This window comes from Callorhinchus milii, unplaced genomic scaffold, assembly GCF_018977255.1.
Source record: "Callorhinchus milii isolate IMCB2004 unplaced genomic scaffold, IMCB_Cmil_1.0 Scaffold6, whole genome shotgun sequence".
In the NCBI taxonomy this organism is placed as follows: Eukaryota; Metazoa; Chordata; class Chondrichthyes; order Chimaeriformes; family Callorhinchidae; genus Callorhinchus; species Callorhinchus milii.
The window spans coordinates 13481648-13500841 of NW_024704747.1; the positions used below are offsets into that span (position 1 = coordinate 13481648).

General features: G+C 46.9%; 1 protein-coding gene across 1 annotated transcript in view; it reads right to left on the reverse strand.

Moving 5' to 3' along the window:
- The window catches only part of agap1 (ArfGAP with GTPase domain, ankyrin repeat and PH domain 1), a 159644-nt gene that overhangs the window by 23686 nt on the left and 116764 nt on the right, over window positions 1-19194 (reverse strand). Inside the window, exons 14-15 of the mRNA XM_042336078.1 lie at window positions 17139-17229; window positions 16381-16603 (exon numbers count right to left, since the gene is read on the reverse strand). Coding sequence (XP_042192012.1) covers window positions 16381-16603; window positions 17139-17229 — 314 coding nt within the window. The remainder of the gene's footprint in view (window positions 1-16380; window positions 16604-17138; window positions 17230-19194) is intronic.

Sequence of the window (19194 nt, forward strand, 5' to 3'; positions counted from 1 at the left end):
AGACTGGACGTCGAAGGTAACAATCCTGTAATCAGCTGATCTAATTCGGGGGAACCGCGGGTGCTATAGATGGTATCATGCATCAGCCTGTCTCAGCTAGTCGGGCTCTTGCCTCTAAGTTGGAAGGTTATGGGATCAAGCCGCACTTCGAGACTTTGAACTCATATAGTCTAAGATGACACTCTGCTGCTGTATTTCGGATGAGATGTTAATCCAAGGCCCAGTTCATTTTCATGGATGTTAAAGATCCTATCACACTATTGGAACAGAGAAGTGAGTTTCTCTCGGTCTCCTGGCCAACAATCCTCAGAATAAAATTAATCATTCACTCCTTGGTCATTTATGGGGCATTGCTGTGCAAATTGGATGTTGCGTTCATCCACAATACACTTTACATTAAATCTTGTGAAGTGCTTTGAGACATTCCCCCTGGCATGATACCAAGGCATTGCCAAATGTAAGGATTATTATCATCATCATCATCATCATCATCATCATCAGTGGGGATAATCAGATAGGCGATACAAATTCAAAATTGTCTACAAAATACAGTCACTACACTTTACAGCCATTCCAACTTTGAGACATCTCGACAACGGGACAAGGAAAGCTATTATTATAAAGACCCCTTTCCTTTACCACCAGCCCCACTGGTTGGGCATGCGGTGAGGTCAGAATGGTTGGATGTCCCACGAAATTCTGTGAGACATTTCAACAACATGATAAGGCGCTGTATCAAATGCAATGATTAGTGATATCCCTGCCAGGCACTGATAGCCTGGTGAGTGGTGCTTCCCCCAGTGTTTGGAAAAGGTGTCAAATGCTTTTGAGAAGAGAGAAGGAGATGAGAAATGCTGTAAGAAACTTTAGCGAATAGCTAAACCGGTACCTGTTGTCCTGATAGGGTCTAACCAAAGTGGCTATTCTCACTTAACAACAACAAATTACAATTATATAGCACCTTTCAGGTCTGGAGGACATTCCCAAGGCACTGAATAACCCTTTCACTCGATAAAGTGCTTTATCGTGTCGTTGAGATGTCTCAAAGAGATTCACAGAATATACTGTAAAGTGAATTGACTGTATGTTTTGTGGGGGAAAAGCGGCAATCAACAACTTCCATTATATAGTGCCCTTCATGTGGGGTAGTGTCTCAATGAGCGCTGAAAAATAACCCTTGAGCAGAGGAGGAACGCATCATTTTTATACATCTCACAGCGCACTGGCAGTGTGGTGAATGCTGTTCTGGACAGGTGTCCGTGGCAGACACTCCAGCAGAGCACAAACCACCAATGGGGTGATGGGAATCATTCATTTGGAGACCTGAAGGTCTGGACGCCAGGAGATGTTTCTGAGGTAACAGAGCATCATGAAGACAGTCTGGCTGAGACAGTAGCGCTCTTGTCTCCGAGTCAGAAGATTGTGGGTTCAAGCTCCACATCAGGATTTTGAACTCATAGTCCAGGCCTACACTCCAATACAGTGCTGGGGGAGGTGTTAATGTAGGGCGGTTAAGAATATTGGAAGATAGGTTCTTGAGTTCTAACTATTGACTATTCCTCAGTAACTATTATATGAGGATTGTCTCTTAGCGTCAAACCACAAAACTTTTAAGAATTCATAGCACTACTGACACTCCCAGTGAGGTGCCAGGAAGGAAAGGGGGGAACATAGCATTGTCAGTGTTGCCGTCCTTTGGATGAGACGTTAAACCAAGATTCCGTCTGCCTGTACAGGTGGACTTTAAAAATCCCATGGCACTATTCAAAAAGAGAAGGGAGTTTCTCTCTCCTGGTGTCCTGGCCAACAATCCCCCAGATAAAAATTGGTCACTCACTCCATTTGTGAGATACAGCTCTCTCACTCTCTCCTCCACAACTCGCTCTTTATCCTTCTCTATCTCCCTCTTCTCTCTCTCTCTCTCTCCTCATCCACTCTCTCCCACCTCTCACAATCTCTCTTCCCTTATTCTCTCTCTCACTTTGCCCCTCACTCACACTTTCCCCCTCGAATTCAAGATCTTCATCCTCACCTACAAGGCCATTCACGGCCTCGCTCCCTCCTACCTCTCTGACCTACTATCCCCCTACCTACCTGCCTGTACCCTCCGTTCCTCTGGCTCCGGTCTGCTCCACATCCCCCGCTCCAACCGCCCTACTATCGGTGGCCGGGCCTTCAGCCTCTCAGCCCCGAGGCTCTGTAACTCTATCCCCCAGTGCCTTCGCCGCCTCCTCCCTTTCCTCCTTCAAGGCCGGTCTCAAGACCTTTCTCTTTGACTGTGCCTTCAGATCCCCTCTCGACTCTCTATCCTCTCCTCGCTCCCTCCCTTCCCTCCCCTCACCCTGACCATTTCCCCCCTGCTCGGGTCCTGACCCAACTGTACAGCGCCTTGGGACGTCCTCCCGACGTGAAAGGCGCTCTATAAATGGAATCTTGTTGTTGTTGTTATTCTTGTTCCCTCTTCCCCTCTCTCCTCATTTCTCTCCCCCGGTATCCCCTCTCTCTCCCCTCTCGCGCTCTCACCTCTCTGCAAGATGACCCTGTAATAAGAAATGACTGTCAATCAATGCAGTGCACTCACTTCCTCAAACTATTAATTGGATTCCCAGCTGCAAACAGGGCCTTGTCTTTTGACTCCTTTCTCGGGGCTATTCAGGGAGGTGGGGGGGAGGGAGTGTGGCCTCTGCAGTGCTGCGGCCCCTTTGTCTACAATGTTTGCTCACAAATGCAGCTTCCTGAATTTGCCCACCTCCCCTTCCCGTGAGGCTGCCAAGTGTTTACCAACCTTTCAGTGTTTGGTTTGCCGGCAGTATGGTAATCAACAGCTGTTTCCATGCATGGAGGAAAGGAAATACTTTCGCCTGTCTCCCCTTTGAACGGACCCAAACAAGCAGGCTTTTAAGAAACTGACCAAGGGGTCCAGAGTGACTGTATATCATTACCAGGCATCTGTCAATCACTTCCAGGCAGCCCCTGCTTGCTCTGTGGTTTGACGTGACATTCCACCTGTTACTTGATTTCCACGCCACCTCAGAGCGAGTGGTGTAATGCAAATTCTTCACTTCTCTCTTAATTTGTGAAGCCACTTTTTTCTGCAGTTCTTGAAAATGAGGCGGAAAAACGGTTTCAAAATGATCAGAATCACAACAACCGTAGCATTGTATACAGCGGCTCATTATGTTATCAAGACGTTCGCCCACAAATATACAGTCAATTCACTTTACAGTATATTCTGTGAAGCGCTTTGGACGTCTAGAAGACGTGAAAAACGCTATATCAAATGCAAGGATTATTATTATTATTTTGAAGCGCTTCACTGGATTTTTTTTACTGTAGAATGTAGTGACTGTTATTTGTTGGGAAATGCCAATAGGTATATCATTATCTCTGCTGGCCTGGTGCACACCAAAGGAGCTGCAAGTGTGTCTGCATGCTTGCATGCACATGTGTGTGTGTGTGCAGGAATGCGTGTGTGTGAATGCATGCATGCATGTATGGGTTGTCCCAGTTACCCTATTCTTGCAGTCTTTTGTAATGTGTAAATAATATGCATTTATAACTGTATAATAGTATTTAAGGGAAATGGGCAAGCCTGCCCACAGAGTTAGCAGCAGCCAACACGAGTTACAACAAGCTGATGGACGTCAGTTAACAAGCAGCCGCAGAGTAAAATAACACGTGGGCGCCAGCGCAAGAAAAACCCTCGCATTCGCATCATACAGTGGGCGGAGCCACACGCGGATATAAGGCAATGCTCGGTGCTCCTCGTGGTCGCTAACTGACGTGTACAGGACTACTGTGCAGTCAGCGTTGGTTTCATGTTCCTTCACTAATGCAGTACTGTGCTGCTAACTGTTATAATTATGTGTGATTGTTATGTTTGATCCCATTGTTGTGTTCCTTATATACAAGTTTGCCTAAAGCAGCTAGGTTTTAATAACCAGCTGTTGTTTCTGCAGACTGTATCCTCAAGTCTCTGTCGTGTTCTAAACAAGAAAACAAATAAATACTTCGGAGGGTACTCTGCTACGAGTGTGAGCAGACTCCGATTAGACATTCCAGTTACCGGGCATTGGGGTTAACTGGGAATACCTGTATGTGTGTGACTCTGACTTGGTTGAGTCACCTTTGAAATAGGGTTGGGAGAGAAGCAGAGGCTACTTAGTACAAAAGTGTTAATAAAATTTGCACATACATCAAGGGGTGAGAACAACAACAACAAGGTTACATTTGCATAGGGCCTTTCATGTCGGGAGGACGTTCCAAGGTGTTGGACAGTGTACAGCATTTCAGACCTGAGCTGGGGTCGGGAGAGGAAGGGAGGGGAAGGGTGGCCGATGGCATGGTCGAAGAGAAGGGTTTTGAGGCGGGACTTGAAGGAGACTAAGGAGGGGTCGAGACAGAATGACTGGGGGATGTAATTCCAGAGGTTGGTGGCAGAGTGGCTGAAGGCTCTCCCGCCAATGGTGGGGCGGGTGGGTCGGGGGACATGGAGTAGGCCAGAGCCGGCTGAGCAGGGGTTAGGAGGTCGCAGAGGTAGGGTGGGGCGAGGCCATGGAGGGCTTTGTATGTGAAGACCAGGATTTTGAACTGGATCCTCTGAAGGATAGGGAGCCAATGGAGTCGGGCGAGAATGGGGGAGATGGGGTCACGGAGTTTGGTGCGGGAGAGAACACGGGCTGCAGAGTTCTGGATTATCTGCAGCCTGTGGAGGGAAGGCCGACAAGCAGGGCGTTTGTATAGTCGAGCCTGGAGGTGATGAAGGCATGAACAAGAATTTCAGCGGCCTGAGGGGTGAGGTAATGGCGGAGTCGGGTGATGTTACGGAGGTGAGGGAAGGCAGAGCGGGTCATGGCTTGGATGTGGGGGAGAAGACAGTTGAAGGTCGAACAAGACACCTGGGTTCCTGACTGGCTCGGTGAGTTGAAGTGGGCAACCATGGAGGTTGATGTTGCCAGAGCCTGAGGTGCTGAGGCGCTGGCGCGAGCCAATCAGGAGGGCCTCAGTCTTGTTCACATTGGAAATTTGCACTCATCCAGGACTTGATGTCCGACAGGCAGTCTGTCAGGACAGCAGTGGTCCTGGAGTTGAGGGTGGAGGCAGAAAGATAAAATTGGGTGTCATCCGCATACATATGGAAGTTGACCCCATGTCTGCGGATGATGTCACCAAGAGGGAGCATGTAGACATTAAAGAGGAGAGGGCCAAGGATAGAGCCCGGGGGGACGCCAGATGTGACAGTGCGCGGGCTGGAGGAGAAAGCATTAGAGGCAACGAAGGGGAGACGGTGAGAGAGATAGGAATCGAACCAGGCAAGGGCAGGTCTGTGAAGATTGAGTAAAGCGGATAGGCGGTGTATGAGGATGGAGTGGTCGACAGTGTCGAAGGCAACAAGAACCTTCGCAGGGTGCATACATGCTTGCATTCGGGTAATTGTGCAGGCATGCATGTGTGTGTGCATGCGTGCGCACATTTAGAGCATTAAAGCTAAAATACCTTCCACTCAAAGAGTTAAACTCCTGAGCAAGAGAGAGGCCTGACCTCTCGCTGACACAATGCGGTTCTGTGGAGGGGGGGGGACACCACTGAGAATTTTAACAGCAAAGGTTTTGTTTACTGCTAAACAAGTGCCAAAACAAAGACCCCCACCTCGGGCTAAGCATGTGGCAAACTCGCAGACATGATGCTGCAATCATCAAAGTGACTGAACGAAAATACAGCACACACAGCACATGTGAAGCTAAGAGTCTCACATTAACGCAGGCAAACCCCGTTTCTGCGGAGGGCTTTACAGACACCCAAACGTCAAAACCTGGTTGGTGCTTACAGCTGAGTCACAACAAAAGCACCTTTGATCCGGGGTTTAGCGGGGGGGGGGTTACATCAATGTAAATCTTCCGACTTAAAAGATTCTACAGACGACACAAAGTTGCCGTCTTTATGTGCATAACGTGAGCCATTAACTCCGGGAAAAGCATCGTAAAGAGTAATTGAGAGACACACAGGGAGAGAGACGAACACGCCCAGGAATCACTCCTGCGAGGCTTGTGTGCTTTGCATTTCGGGGCAAATTGTTTCTCTCTCTCGTGTGCTTTGACATTTTTATTCCAGCGTCACTGCTGTGTGAAATAACAGCGTCAACACGCCGGCGAGTGGTGGGCGTGAGGAGTGTCTCAGCACTCGGCCTGGGCTGTGGATGGAACATCGGGGAAGGCTAAATTTGGACACTCATTAGCAGCGAATGGCCCAATCATAAGGCCATTACTCAGCCATGTAAAAAAATGATCACAGCTAATTCTATCAGGGAATATTTTACAGATGAATTAGGCCACGGAATCTAATTATTTTTAACGTTCTAACTGCGCTGTCTGTCAAGCCGTGTTTAAGCTACTTAAGATTCGGTAGATAAGTTTGCCCCTATCAATGGCAGGGCTGATAATAGCAGCGGAATGACATGTACAATCAGCTAGTTACATTGATCAAACTGATCTCACCCAAGCTTCATATTCACTAACTAAGCCAAATGACTTATTGCTGGAATATATTGGGTTAGACAGGATGATTTGCTAACTGTGCCGATGACTGACAGTTATTGGGGATTTTGTGACTCCTATTAAACCTCCCCTTCGTCACTGGACGAATGAAGCTGGCTCGCGGGACACGGGGAGGGAGACCAGGGAGCAGTCGGGGTCTCGGTTGAAAAATAGCAACATGTGACAAATTAATGACCTCCTGATGCCACACCGAGGAGCGGAGTTGGGGGGAGGGGGGATTAATGAAATTAGCCAACGGAGGATATGACTGACAAGTGTAGTGCTTTTTCACCACGGTGCAAATCCTGTAATAGCTGCATGCAAAGAGCTTGCACCAAGAACTCTTCCCTCACCCAACCCCTTACACACACAATGCCATGCTCGGGAGCTGCATCTGATGTGATCATGTGATTTATGCTCTGAATAGCTCATGTTAAACACTGAATAAATCACTATGCCTCGTGTGTGTTTGTGTGTGCAAGCATGCACACACCATGCACACACGTGTGTACATCGCTTACAAAACAAACAGCCGCTAGCTACCTTGCAGTGTAAGTTGAGAAGCACTTTGAGGTGTCTTCCTGCATCAAGTGTAAGTATTATTATTAATACTTTGACTGCCATAGACAACCGGGCTATTAAACTCACCCACTCATTGGGAGGGGACAGTGACACCAACCAATCAAAAGGCCTCAAATTCTACTTAATCTCAGTCTATGAGACTATTTAGTGTTTAAGACTGCAGAACTGTGGAAAATTGTGCAATCCGATCTTAATTTGGAAACCAGTTTTCTTTTTTTAAGAACTGCAGAAAACCAGCACCAAATTCCGCATGGATTCAAGTGTTTTTCACAGTTATGCCCCAAATTAACTATTAAGACAAAATGGTGTTCTTGCCAAGACAAGTGGAATTTGGTCACCTGCAGGTTTTATATTAAATGTTTGGTCTCATCTTATATTCTTAACATTGTTACCACATTTCTGAGGCTGTTTAAAGATTAATATCCTCTGTTGCTGTCTCTCTCTCTCTCCCTTGCCCCCCACCCCCCCGCCAGTGGTCTTGCCGATGACATCATGGGCCGAACCCTCAGCCATGCCTGCTTTCATTACCTCTTCAGCCCGTCAAACCACCCACTGGAACAGCTGATTTGTAAAGAGAGAAAGCGACGCAGTTCTGGCAAAAAGACTGAGGGAGCAGATGTAGGATTTTGCAGCCTTTTAATAAGGCCTGCGTTGGATGTCAGAATGTACCGAGCGTAATGTCAGAGCGCTCACTTCAACTCTACACCCAAAATCCCATTAACACAATCCAATTCTATCGAAATTAAACCTCAGCGTCCAATTCATTTTGGCTCAATCCTTATTAAAAAAAACAGCCCTGACGCTAGTCTCAGGCAAAAGATGACTTCCACCCCTGCCCAGTGCTGGAATAACTCAAACACAGTCCACTGGGTATGGCTGATTTAACACTGGATTTAACATTGGAGGACTTCAAGGCTTTGGATGTGAAGCAACAACAGACATTTACAAAGTTCCTTTCAAATCCCAGTTTCCCTGTGTGAGGAACCCTTCTCTCTGTTCTGCACTGTCTCCTAGGTTGGTTGTTTCCCACCCTTGGGTAAAGAGATAGACGTGAGTTATCTGTAGCCCGCACCACTGGGATGGTTGCAAGCAAGATGTTTATTGCCAGCCAGGCTCAGTTGGTTCAATCCACGTCTGTTTGTGGGACACTGCTGTACGCGCAATTGGCTGTTGCATTTTGCACATAAAAATATACAGTCAATTCACTTCACAGTATATTCTATGAGTGCTTTGAGATTCTCGAAGATGTGATAAGGCGCTATACAACAACAACAACAAGATTCCATTTATAGAGCACCTTTCACGTCGGGAGGACGTCCCAAGGCGCTGGACAGTTGGGTCAGGACCCGAGCAGGGTCAGGGTGAGGGGAGGGAAGGGAGGGAGCGAGGAGGGGGTAGAGAGTCGAGAGGGGAGCTGAAGGCACGGTCAAAGAGAAAGGTCTTGAGACCGGCCTTGAAGGAGGAAAGGGAGGAGGCAAGGCGAAGGCACTGTGGGATAGAGTTCCAGAGCCTAGGGGCTGAGAGGCTGAATTTATACGAAATGTTAGGATGATTATTCTTCTTCTTATCGTTTTCTCTCAGCAATGCAATGACTGGTGTGGGGCTCGAACCTACAACCTCTAACTCAGAGGCGAGATCAGTGTCAGCTGAGTTGGGTTGATGCACAAGTAGGCTGTTTTCTCTGGAGCTGAGGCAGGGGCAAGAGTAAGGAACCTATCAAGGGTGTCAAGTGTAAATGAAGAAAGGCTATTATTACTGATTGGTGAGTCAGGAACAAGGGGACTGAATATGTGGAGTAACAACAGAGGACAAAAAGCCTGAGGTAGCAACAACAACTGATGCTGAGCCAGGGGGAGAGGTGACCATAGGCAAGATCGAAGAAGGCTGATACGTTGTGGAGGGCTGTGCCACAGACAAGGTGGTCAGCCCCAGTATATCACAGCATTTAAAAGGCAATCAGATAAATACTTGAGGGAAAGTTATATTGAAGCGATGAGGAAAGAGCAGCACAATGGGATTGGATTTGAAGGCTCCAATGGAGGGGGCTGGCACCACACAGACACGATGGGGTGAAAGGCCCCCTTCAGTGCCATAAACTTTCTGAGATCCCAGGAATACCGTGTTGGGGGGGGGGGGCAGGGAGTTAGAGAGAGTGAGCAAGAGAGTGACTGAGAGAGACATTTAGCCCCCACCTCATGAAAATCCAGGGGTATTTTAAAAACCTCTGGAAGCACCGTACCATAGACCGCTGTGACGCTTGGTTGGAAGCTTTGCTGACAGACATTCACGAACTGTCCAGTGTAAACGCTCCTTGAAGGGGCCTGTCACGCCCAAAGGCCTTCTTCTGCTCTAATCCAGGACGACACTGCGTCTTAGAAAGTTTGTGTATGTGTGCGCCTGCTTGGGAGGGAATGTTGTTACGCAGTCAGACTGTGTGTGAGGTGTTAAGGGGTAATAATAATATTACTAGTGGAGTCCTTTGTGGAGTCCTGTAGCTCAGTGGTTAGAGCACTCGCTTTGCAAGCGAGAGACCTGATTTTAATTCCAGGCAGAGGGCGAAACCTTGGGCAAGTTTCCTTACTCCACACAGAGCCTAATAATAATCCCTCCAAAACCAAAAACAATAATAAATTGGTCATTTTCAATCCACGACTGTTTGTGGGACATTGCTGTGCGCAATTGGCTGCCGCGTTCGCCCACAAATACACAGTCAATTCACTTTACAGTGTGTTCTGTGCAGCGCTTTGGGACGTCCTCCCGACGTGAAAAGCGCTATAGCAAATGCAAGGATTATTATTATTATTATTACTAATTCTTGCATTTGACGTAGCGCTTTATTATGTCATCAAGATGTCTTAAAGTGCCTCATGGAATATACCTTAAAGTGAATTGACTATATTTTTGTGGGCAAAACGCAGCAGCCAATTGCGCATAGCAGTGTCCCACAAACAGTCATGGATTGATTGATCACATTTTTGGGGGGAATTGATTATTACCCCCAGAAAATGATCTGCCAATCGACTAACAACCAGGTTTCTACTTACTGCTAGGTAAACAGGTGTGTGGAGTAAGGGAACTTGCCTAAAGCTTCGCCCTACACAGGAATCAAATTGAAAATTTGATCACTCAATCCGCAACTGTTTGTGGGACATTGCTGTGCACAATTGGCTGTCATGTTTTGCCCACAAACACACATGCAATCCACTTTATAATATATTCTGTAAAGCGCTTTGAGACAATTCAATGACGTAATAAAGCGTCAAATCGGCGTCAAGTGGCTGAAAGCAAGGCCGCTGATGATGGAACGGAGGGCGGAAGGGAAAAGCAGAGGTGATGGGTAGTGGATTAGAGCGTCTAGTTGGTATTTTACAGAGATCAGTGTGGAAAACAAAGCTTTTTGTGCAATTATTCCTTGAAAAATTTAAGTTCTAACTCCGCTCCTCAACTGTGACACCAAACATTTGGTGGGATGGCAGATAGTGGGTCCTGTATTGATTCATTCCTTGGCGATTGCAACTCTGATTCTCTTCTAGACCATCCACACCCCCCTCCCCCCCATCCACCACCACACATGCACAAGCTGCCAGTAGTGATACTGTTGAGCCAATAAACAGTCACCACTTTATAATATATTCTGTGAAGCGCTATGAGACGTCAGTTTGAGATAGTGGCGCCTTGACATCAAATAACACCTCAGAGCGTTTTACAAAGAAAAAACCATCACCAACTCACCCCAAGCAGATGCTAGTTGGGAAAAAGGCTGGGGAGGGAGGTGCTCATGCTCAGACTGGGAGCGGGTGGAATTTGACCATGAGAGAGCCCCAGCAGGGCTGTGGGAGCGCTGAGGAGCTGTACGGTGCTGACGGTAATTTATGGCGAGTTACAATTAGTGTCGCTGTCGTCGCTGTGTGCTCGCGACAATTAATTAAATCTGTCAAAGGGGAAAAACAGGAATGTTCACATGATAATTAATACGGAGAGAGACAAGCGATGGTCGGGCGAGATAAGCAAGCTGCAAGGCACAGGATAATTCCCCCTTCTAGCATTAAGAGAAGAGAGAGAGAGAGAGAGAAGGCGGCCAAAATTGCCCCATAATAATTGTCGTTACTCTGATCGTTCAAGTGGAAGAGGGTTGATTAAAAAATAAAGTCAAGCCTTGCAAGCCTGAATATCGGAGTGCGGGAATGATAAAATCGGAGGAGTTTATTCATACCATTAAGCCTGGAAGAACTTAATTGAAAGGAGAGCCGAGACTGGACCTTGACAAGCAGGAGGTCACTGTAATTGCTGCTGGACATATTTAACATTAAGATAATCAGGCCATTAATTACCTCTCGGATCATTAAATCAGCCAGTTGCAAAATGAAATTTCTGCCTCTATTACTCACATGAGAGATCACAAGGGTGGCTTTCATTTATCAGGGAAGCTCAGGTTACAATGGGACCTTGGCACAAGTGAGCGGCAGGCTCGCTCGCCAGGAATGGGTTGCTGTTTCTCAGGCCCTGTGGAACATTAAACAGGTTCTGTTTCTGTGTGAGCGAGCGAGGGAGTGAGTGAGGCAGGGGGTTATGGAAATGTGCTGGGGGTTGTGGAGGGGGGGGGGAGTTGGAGCCCTTGTAGGAAGAAGAGGAATAAAGATCTAAGGGTGCTCACTACTTAACATTGTAATAAGGAAATCATCCTCGATTATCTGAGCTAATTTGGAGACCGCCAGTAGCTGGTTATGCGGCTTCTTGGTGACATTTCATTAATTCAATTGCTTGTTAATGAGGAAAATGACATGTGGGGAGCAGATGCCATCCAAATACAGATGAGGCCTGGACAGACGACTGCACAGACACACCGCTGCTCTGCCTCTTCCTTTCTCTCTCTCTCTTCCCCCTCTCAAAGGCACCATTCTGTACACACACACCGCACATTTTCACTCACTTACAGGAATTCGAATCTACAACAACAACAACAACTTGCATTTATATAGCACTTCTCACGCAAGGTAGTGCCTTGACAGTGGTGGAGCATGATGCCAAGCTGGTGGAGTGGGTAGGTGACCATAAGCACGGTCGAAGAAGTTGGTTTGAAGATGGAGAAGGAGGGGGTAAGGTGGAGGGATTGAAGGAAAGAGTTCCAGAGCTTTGGGGCGTAGTGGCTGAAAGCAAGGCTGCCGATGATGGAATGGAGGGTGCAAGGGAAAAAGCAGAGGTGATGGGTAGTGGACTGCAGAGTCTAGCCAGTATTTTACAGAGATCAGTGTGGAAAAAGAAGCTTTTTGTACAATTATTCCTTGAAAAATTTAAGTTCTAACTCCCCACCCCAACTGTGACACCAAGCATTTGCTGGGATGACAGACAGGGGGTCCTGCGTTATTATAATAATAGCGCTTTGACGTCAAATAACACCTCAGAGCGTTTTACAAAGAAAAAACCATCACCAACTCACCCCAAGCAAATACTAGTTGGGAAAAAGGCTGGGGGAGGGAGGTGCTCATGTTCAGACCGGGAGCGGGTGGAATTTGACCATGAGAGAGCCCAGCAGGGCTGTAGGACTGATGGTAATTTATGGTGAGTTACAATTAGTGTCTCTGTCGTATAAATGAAAGCTATATATAATAATGCATTGATAACAGTATTATTAACGTCCATGTTTGGAGCTTAAACCCAGATCCGTCCAACCCAGTGACACTGTCTCAGAGAAAGACAGCTGCCAGTGCGAGGGAGTTGTCATTAACACTCTGATCCCGAAAGTCACGGTCCCTCGAACACTCTGACCCAAAGTCAACTTCCCCTTTAACACTGTAACCCCCAGAGTTACCGTCTCTTTAACACTGTGACCCCAAGAGATTTGCAGCAATGACTGGCTGATGGTTCACACAGCCACTGAGGAACTGACTCTGAATTAGAAAATGAATAGCTCCAAATTTAGTAAAAAAAAGCTCACAAATAATTTGTGGAAGATCAAGTTAATTCAGAATGCATTGATTTGATCTAATCTCCCATTCCATGCACTCTCTATGCTGAGAACATTATATCGAGCTAGACGAAGGAGGGGAACTTGGAAATTTTAGATCATTTTATTGAAAGATTTTTCAGCAAGTAATGAAAGGTGCTGTGAGGAGTAATGTCTCCCGTATAAAAATGTTAAGTCAATAGGCTTTTAAGCAGTTGTCGGTTTCAATTTGTTTCTTTCTGTGGGGAAGTTCGGAGGGCGGTTTGGAGGCTGCTGCTAATTGCAGGAAACCATTAAAATCATGCGTAGTGGACATTAAAGGATTAACAAATAGAGCGCTTGCAGCAGACCAGAGTGCTGGGGAATGTGGGGAGGGAGGGATTGACGAAGGGAGGGAAAGGAGAGAGGGAAAAGGGAGAGGGAGGATGCGTTTAACAGACAGCTAGATATGCACATAAGGAGCGAGGGCAGGGTGTGAGGGAGGAGAGGGAGTGAGGGAGAGTGAGAGGAGAGGGAGTGAGGAGAGGGAGGAAGCGAGCGAGGAGAGGGAGTGAGGAGAGGGAGGAAGGAGAGGGAGGGAGAGGGAGGAAGGATAGAGAGGGAGTAAGAGAGGGAGGGAGCGAGGGAGAGAGCGAGTTAGGGAGCGAGGAGAGAGAGTGAGGGAGGAAATGGAGATATAGTGTGACACCACGCTGAAAGGCCATACTGCCTAAACAGCCGGTGCCAGCATTTATATTTCCACAGAAGCCCCTACCCTCCTATTCGTCTCTCCTATACCCTTCGATTCCCTACTCCCTCATGCAGGTATCAAGTTTCCTCTTAAATACATCAATGCTTTTTGCTTCAACCACAGCTTCGAGCAGTGAGTTCCCATTCTAACCGCCCTGTGTGTGAAGATGTTCGTCCTAAACTCCCTCTTAGATCTCCTGCTGACTCCCCTGATATTCACGCAGTATAGGGTTGTTTGCATTCTGGTCAGTGGCCGAGAAGCTACCCTGCGTTAAGGGTACATTTAAGTAATAAATGCAAGCTATCATTTTTAAGCCAGCTCCCGATCACTCTGTAAATACAGAATCAATTCACTTCACAGTACATCCTGTGAAATACTTTGAGAAGTCTCAACGACATGATAAGGCGCTATATCAAATGCAAGCTTTATTTTATTATAAAGAGCCCTGCGGTGAAGGGCGCGTGGATGGTGAGGACGGATGGAGCTCTCCCTACTCATCTGAATAATGAACCCCTGGGCGACAAACAGGAGGCATCTGTGTCTTCAGAGTTGGTCAAATAATAATAATAATAATCCTTGCATTTCATATCACGCCTTATCACATCATTGAGACATCTCAAAGCGCTTCATAGGATATACTCTTAAGTGGATTGACTGTATATTTTTGTTGGTAAAATGCAGCAGTCAGTTGCCACAATTAGTTGTGAATTGCGTTTTTTTGAGGGATTATTACCCCCGGAAAGTGATCCGCCAATCGACCAACAACCGGGATCCTACTTCCTGCTAGGTAAACAGGCATGTGGGGTAAGGAAACTTGCCTAACTAGCCCAGGAATTGAACCAGGGTCCTCTTGCTTGCGAGGCAAGTGCTCTACTCTACAGGACACAGAATCCATTCTTAATCCCTCAACACTGTCTCCCACAACAGTGCCTGGCTGTGGAGAGACTTTGCCAAATGAGTGCCGAGGGGAGAAAACAACAATAATAATAAGCCTCACATCTGATACAGTGACTTTGAACAACAACAACAAAATTACGTTTATAGAGTGCCTTTCATGTCGGGAAGACGTCCTAAGGCGTGGAACAGTTAGGGATCAGGACTTTACAATTAATTCATTCTTGTCGGGAGGACTTCCCAAAGCGCGATTTATTTCAGTGCGTCTCTCCGCCCGGCGGAGAGATAGAGAGAAAGAGAGACGCAGAGTAAATGCTGTCACAGTGGTTAAGCGCCGAGCTGTGCTATAGGGATCCTGCACAAACCTCAGCGACCCAAACAATCCCTTCACAATTTCACACAATGCACCGAACACGATTATTACACCAGTCACTGTTTCACAGTCTCTGTTTTGCTGCTCCAGAGACATTCCTGATTTCATTTCTTACCAAGCGCGCAAGTTATTATAAAAAGTTATTTTTTCCCCTTCATTCAATTTTCTTTCCTCGGGAGAGACCGACCGCTGCCCTCACCCTCTTTCTCCGCCCCCACCAGCCGCTCCCCATCTTCCCAGATGGATCCTAAGCCTAATGCAGGACATTTGCAAAAGGCCTTGTGAAATATAGTCGGGGTCTGACCCCCATTCCTGCCAGCCCGAGCTGACAGACTCTGCTCAGTCATTCACAAAGTCAGGTCAAACGTGAGAACGGCTCCAAGTACATCTCCAGGGCTCGGCCTGTGGGAGCCACGTTTTGCTCACCTTGCAAATTAGACCATGGAGAGTGACCATAGGTTTGTGTGAGTGAGTTTGTGTGTGAGCGTGTATATGAGTGAGTGTGTGTGTGTGTATGTGTGTGTGTGTGTGCCTGTGCATCACCTTTGTGACTCCCCTCTGTGACACCCAGACTCCTGATTTGGAAACCCCACTTTCCGAAGCTCCACTCTCCCGGCTAACATCAGGTGCACCGATTTCCAGTTTCTCATTGACATGAAACTCAATTTCAAACCCTTACATCTTTTTAATTAAAAAAAAGCTTCCCACTTTCTTTCAGTCATTAGGGCCATCTTCAGTCCATTAGAGGCCGGCTATCAGCGCTCATTAGAAGCAAATGTGAAGCTTTGAAGGTTTACAGGCAAAGAGCACTGGCAGTAATCAGCGTTCCGAGGATTCGGGTCAACATCTGTTCCTCTCTGGGCTGCTCTTCCTGTCCTCCCAACCACGTTCCTGCTCCTTAAAAGTATTCCCATGTTCTCACCGCATGTGTGTGTGTGCTCCCAGCAAACTCACCCCCGCGATCTGTTACTCTCAACATAAACTGTCTAAACCCCTGGATTAGCCTCCAGCCTGTATCTCACTTCCGGGATCAGTTACTCTGTACATAATCCACCCAAATCCCTGGGTTAGACTCCCACGCGTTTATGAATAGGGATGAAATCAGGTTGTAAGAAGATTGACATGTTAAACTGTATCAAGCAACCGCCGATGAGGTGTGCTCCCCAGGTCACAGTGGGGTGGTTGTGGCTGCTTGTGGGGTGGACGGCAGGTGTTGGATGTCGCCTGGTGTCTGACTGATGGCCCTTGGCTGAGTCCCACTCTGGCTTGATCACTGGCAGCTCGGCTCGGGAGTAACGGAGCGTGGCAAGGAATGAGCACTTACCGTGGGGAATCCGGCGAGGGTCTCGTGCGCCCATGAGTGCTTCCTTCCCACACGCTGTTGGCTAACTCGTTGCCAATGGATGACATGACCCGGATAAGCTCAAGTGGCCAATCATCGAGGTCCAAGGAGCGAACCCGCGAGAGGTGTGTGCCCAGGTTGCGGTGAATGCCTGAACACTCGATACACATCAGTGCTCCCAGGTTCAAGCTGGCCCAGTCGGGGTCTGAAAGTGATCAAAGTGACAGTCAATATGCAAGTCTCTCCCTCCTCCTCCTACCCCTTGTTTTTTTTATTACAATGAATTTTTATTTGCTGTTGCAGATGAGTTGTGTGTAATAATGTCTGATAACAGTAACTTCCTCATCACTCCGTCCATATTACGAAATATGTCGTACCAAACATGGGACGGGTGAAATGAAAATGATGGTGCTCACACTGATCCCCTGGATGTCTAAATACAGTTAAACACTTGTACAAATAAGTACTTCTAAATACAATATCACCATTTTTCCACATGTTTCAGTTGTTGGTCAGTGCCCTGGGTAAAAAACACACATGGAGTTCACAAGACTTTGTGGACAACCTGTAGAACATGCATCCATGTCCAGTCCGGGATGAATAGAAAATAGCCCACCTATTCCTCAATCCAACTCCCAGAACATTTCCTCTCCTCCAGCTTCACTTCCCTCGCAGGAGTGGTAGAAAACGAGAGAAAACCCAAACTAACACACTCATGAGAGATGATCACAAGGACTTACTCAGTGCCTCACAATCCACACAGTGCGAGTTGCCCCTAATGTTTCGGATCGACTGAAGGGCGATGGCTTCATTCTGACTCGTTAATCGCGACTGAAAGAAAATTGGGAGACAAAGAAACAGAACGTTAGTGCCTTTCGAGCCGGACATCGACTACACAGAGCTGACTTAACAACATCCTCCCCATGGTGTTAGCCTGGCTCAGTCTCCAGCAATCTTGCCTCTGGGTCAGAAGGTTGTTGGTTTAAGCCCCCACATTGGAAGTCTGACCTCGATGCTGACACTCCAATGCAGTGCTCGGGTGCTTTGCATTGTCAGAGGTGTTGTCCTTCGGATGAAATGTTAAACGGAGGTCCTGTCTGCTTGTTCAGGTGGACATTAAAAATTCCATACTATTATTCGAAAGGAGTAATTTCTCCCGGTGTCCTGACCCACAGTCCCCCAGATAAAATTACTTGTTCACTTCATGGTTGTTTGTGGGATGTTGCTGTGCGCAAATTGGCTGTTGGGTTCACCTACAAATTACACAGTCATTCCACTTTACAATAAAATCCTACAACCCAGAAGCGAAAGTGCTACCAACTGTGCCAGGCTGACAGACTCAGAAGGTAAAACTCCATGTAATGGAAGGACACACAACAAAGACAAGCTTGAGAGTGTCCTTCAGGCTGTGATACACTTCAAAGTTCCTTTCGATGGGAGACAGCCTCATAGCTCATTCCAAAGCCATCTTGCAATAATAGTTGGCCTTACATTTGGTATCCCACCTTTCATGTCAGGAGAACATCTGATACGAACATAGGAACAGGAGGAGGCCATTCAGCCCTTCAAGCCTGTTCCGTCATTTAATTCGATCATGGCTGATCTTTATCTCAACTAATCCTTTCAATTCCAATTTCCCACTTTCTCCCCATATCCCTTAATACCCTGACCTACCAAAATCTATCAACCTCACTCTTGAAAGTGTGGATGGATCCAGCATCCACGGCCTTTTGGGGGAGAGAATTCCAGATTTCTACCACCCTTTGAGTGAAAAAATACTTCGTGATTTCACTCTTAAATGGCCTGGTTCTAATTTTAAGACTGTGCCCCTTGTTTTGGATTCCCCCACCAGAGGAAATAACTCTCTCTAACTTATCAAGCCCCTTTATCATCTTAAATACCTCAATCAAATCACCCCTCAATCTTCTAAACTTAAGGGAATACAATCCACGTTTTAACAGTCTTTCCTCGTAACTTAACCCTTTTAGGCCTGGTAACATTCTGGTGAACCTACGCTGCAACCCCTCCAGGGCCAATATATCTTTCTTGAGGTGTGGTGCCCAAAACTGAATGCAGTGTTCCAGATGGGGTCTGACTAATGCTCTATTCAGGTGAAGCACCATTTCTTCCCCTTTGTATTCCAGGCCCCTCGAGATAAAGGCCAACATTCCATTCGCCTTTTTGATTAGTTTTTACATCTGGGAACTAGTTTTTAGTGATTTGTGGATACGGACACCCAAATCTCCTCCACAATTCTTAATTTCTCCCCATTGAGAAAATATTCTGCTTTATCTTTTTCGGTCCATTGTGGATAACCTCACACCTCCCTACATTGAACTCCATCTGCCACAGCTTTGCCCACTCACTTAATCTGTCTTCCTGTAACTTCCTACACAGCTTACTGCGCCTCCTAGCATAGTGTCGCTTAGTGTAGTATCTCAAAGTGCTTCACAAGATTCATTGTAAACTGCAGTGACGGTATATTTGTAGGCCAATGCCGTAGATAATTTACATACAGCAATGTCCCACAAACATCCATGAAGTGAGCGATCAATATTTAGTTGGGGGATTGTTGGACAGGACACCAGGAGAGATAAACTCCCTTCTCTTTTCGAGTAGTGCCATGAGACCTTCACCGTTCACCTGAACAGGTAGACGGGGCCTCGGCTTAATGTCTCTTCCAAAGGATAGTACTCCAACAATACAGAACTCCCCCAGCACTGTATTGAAGTGCCCCTGGAAGAAGTTACCCCCACAATCCTTAACCACTGCCTTGGAGTCTTCTGAACTCCTCTC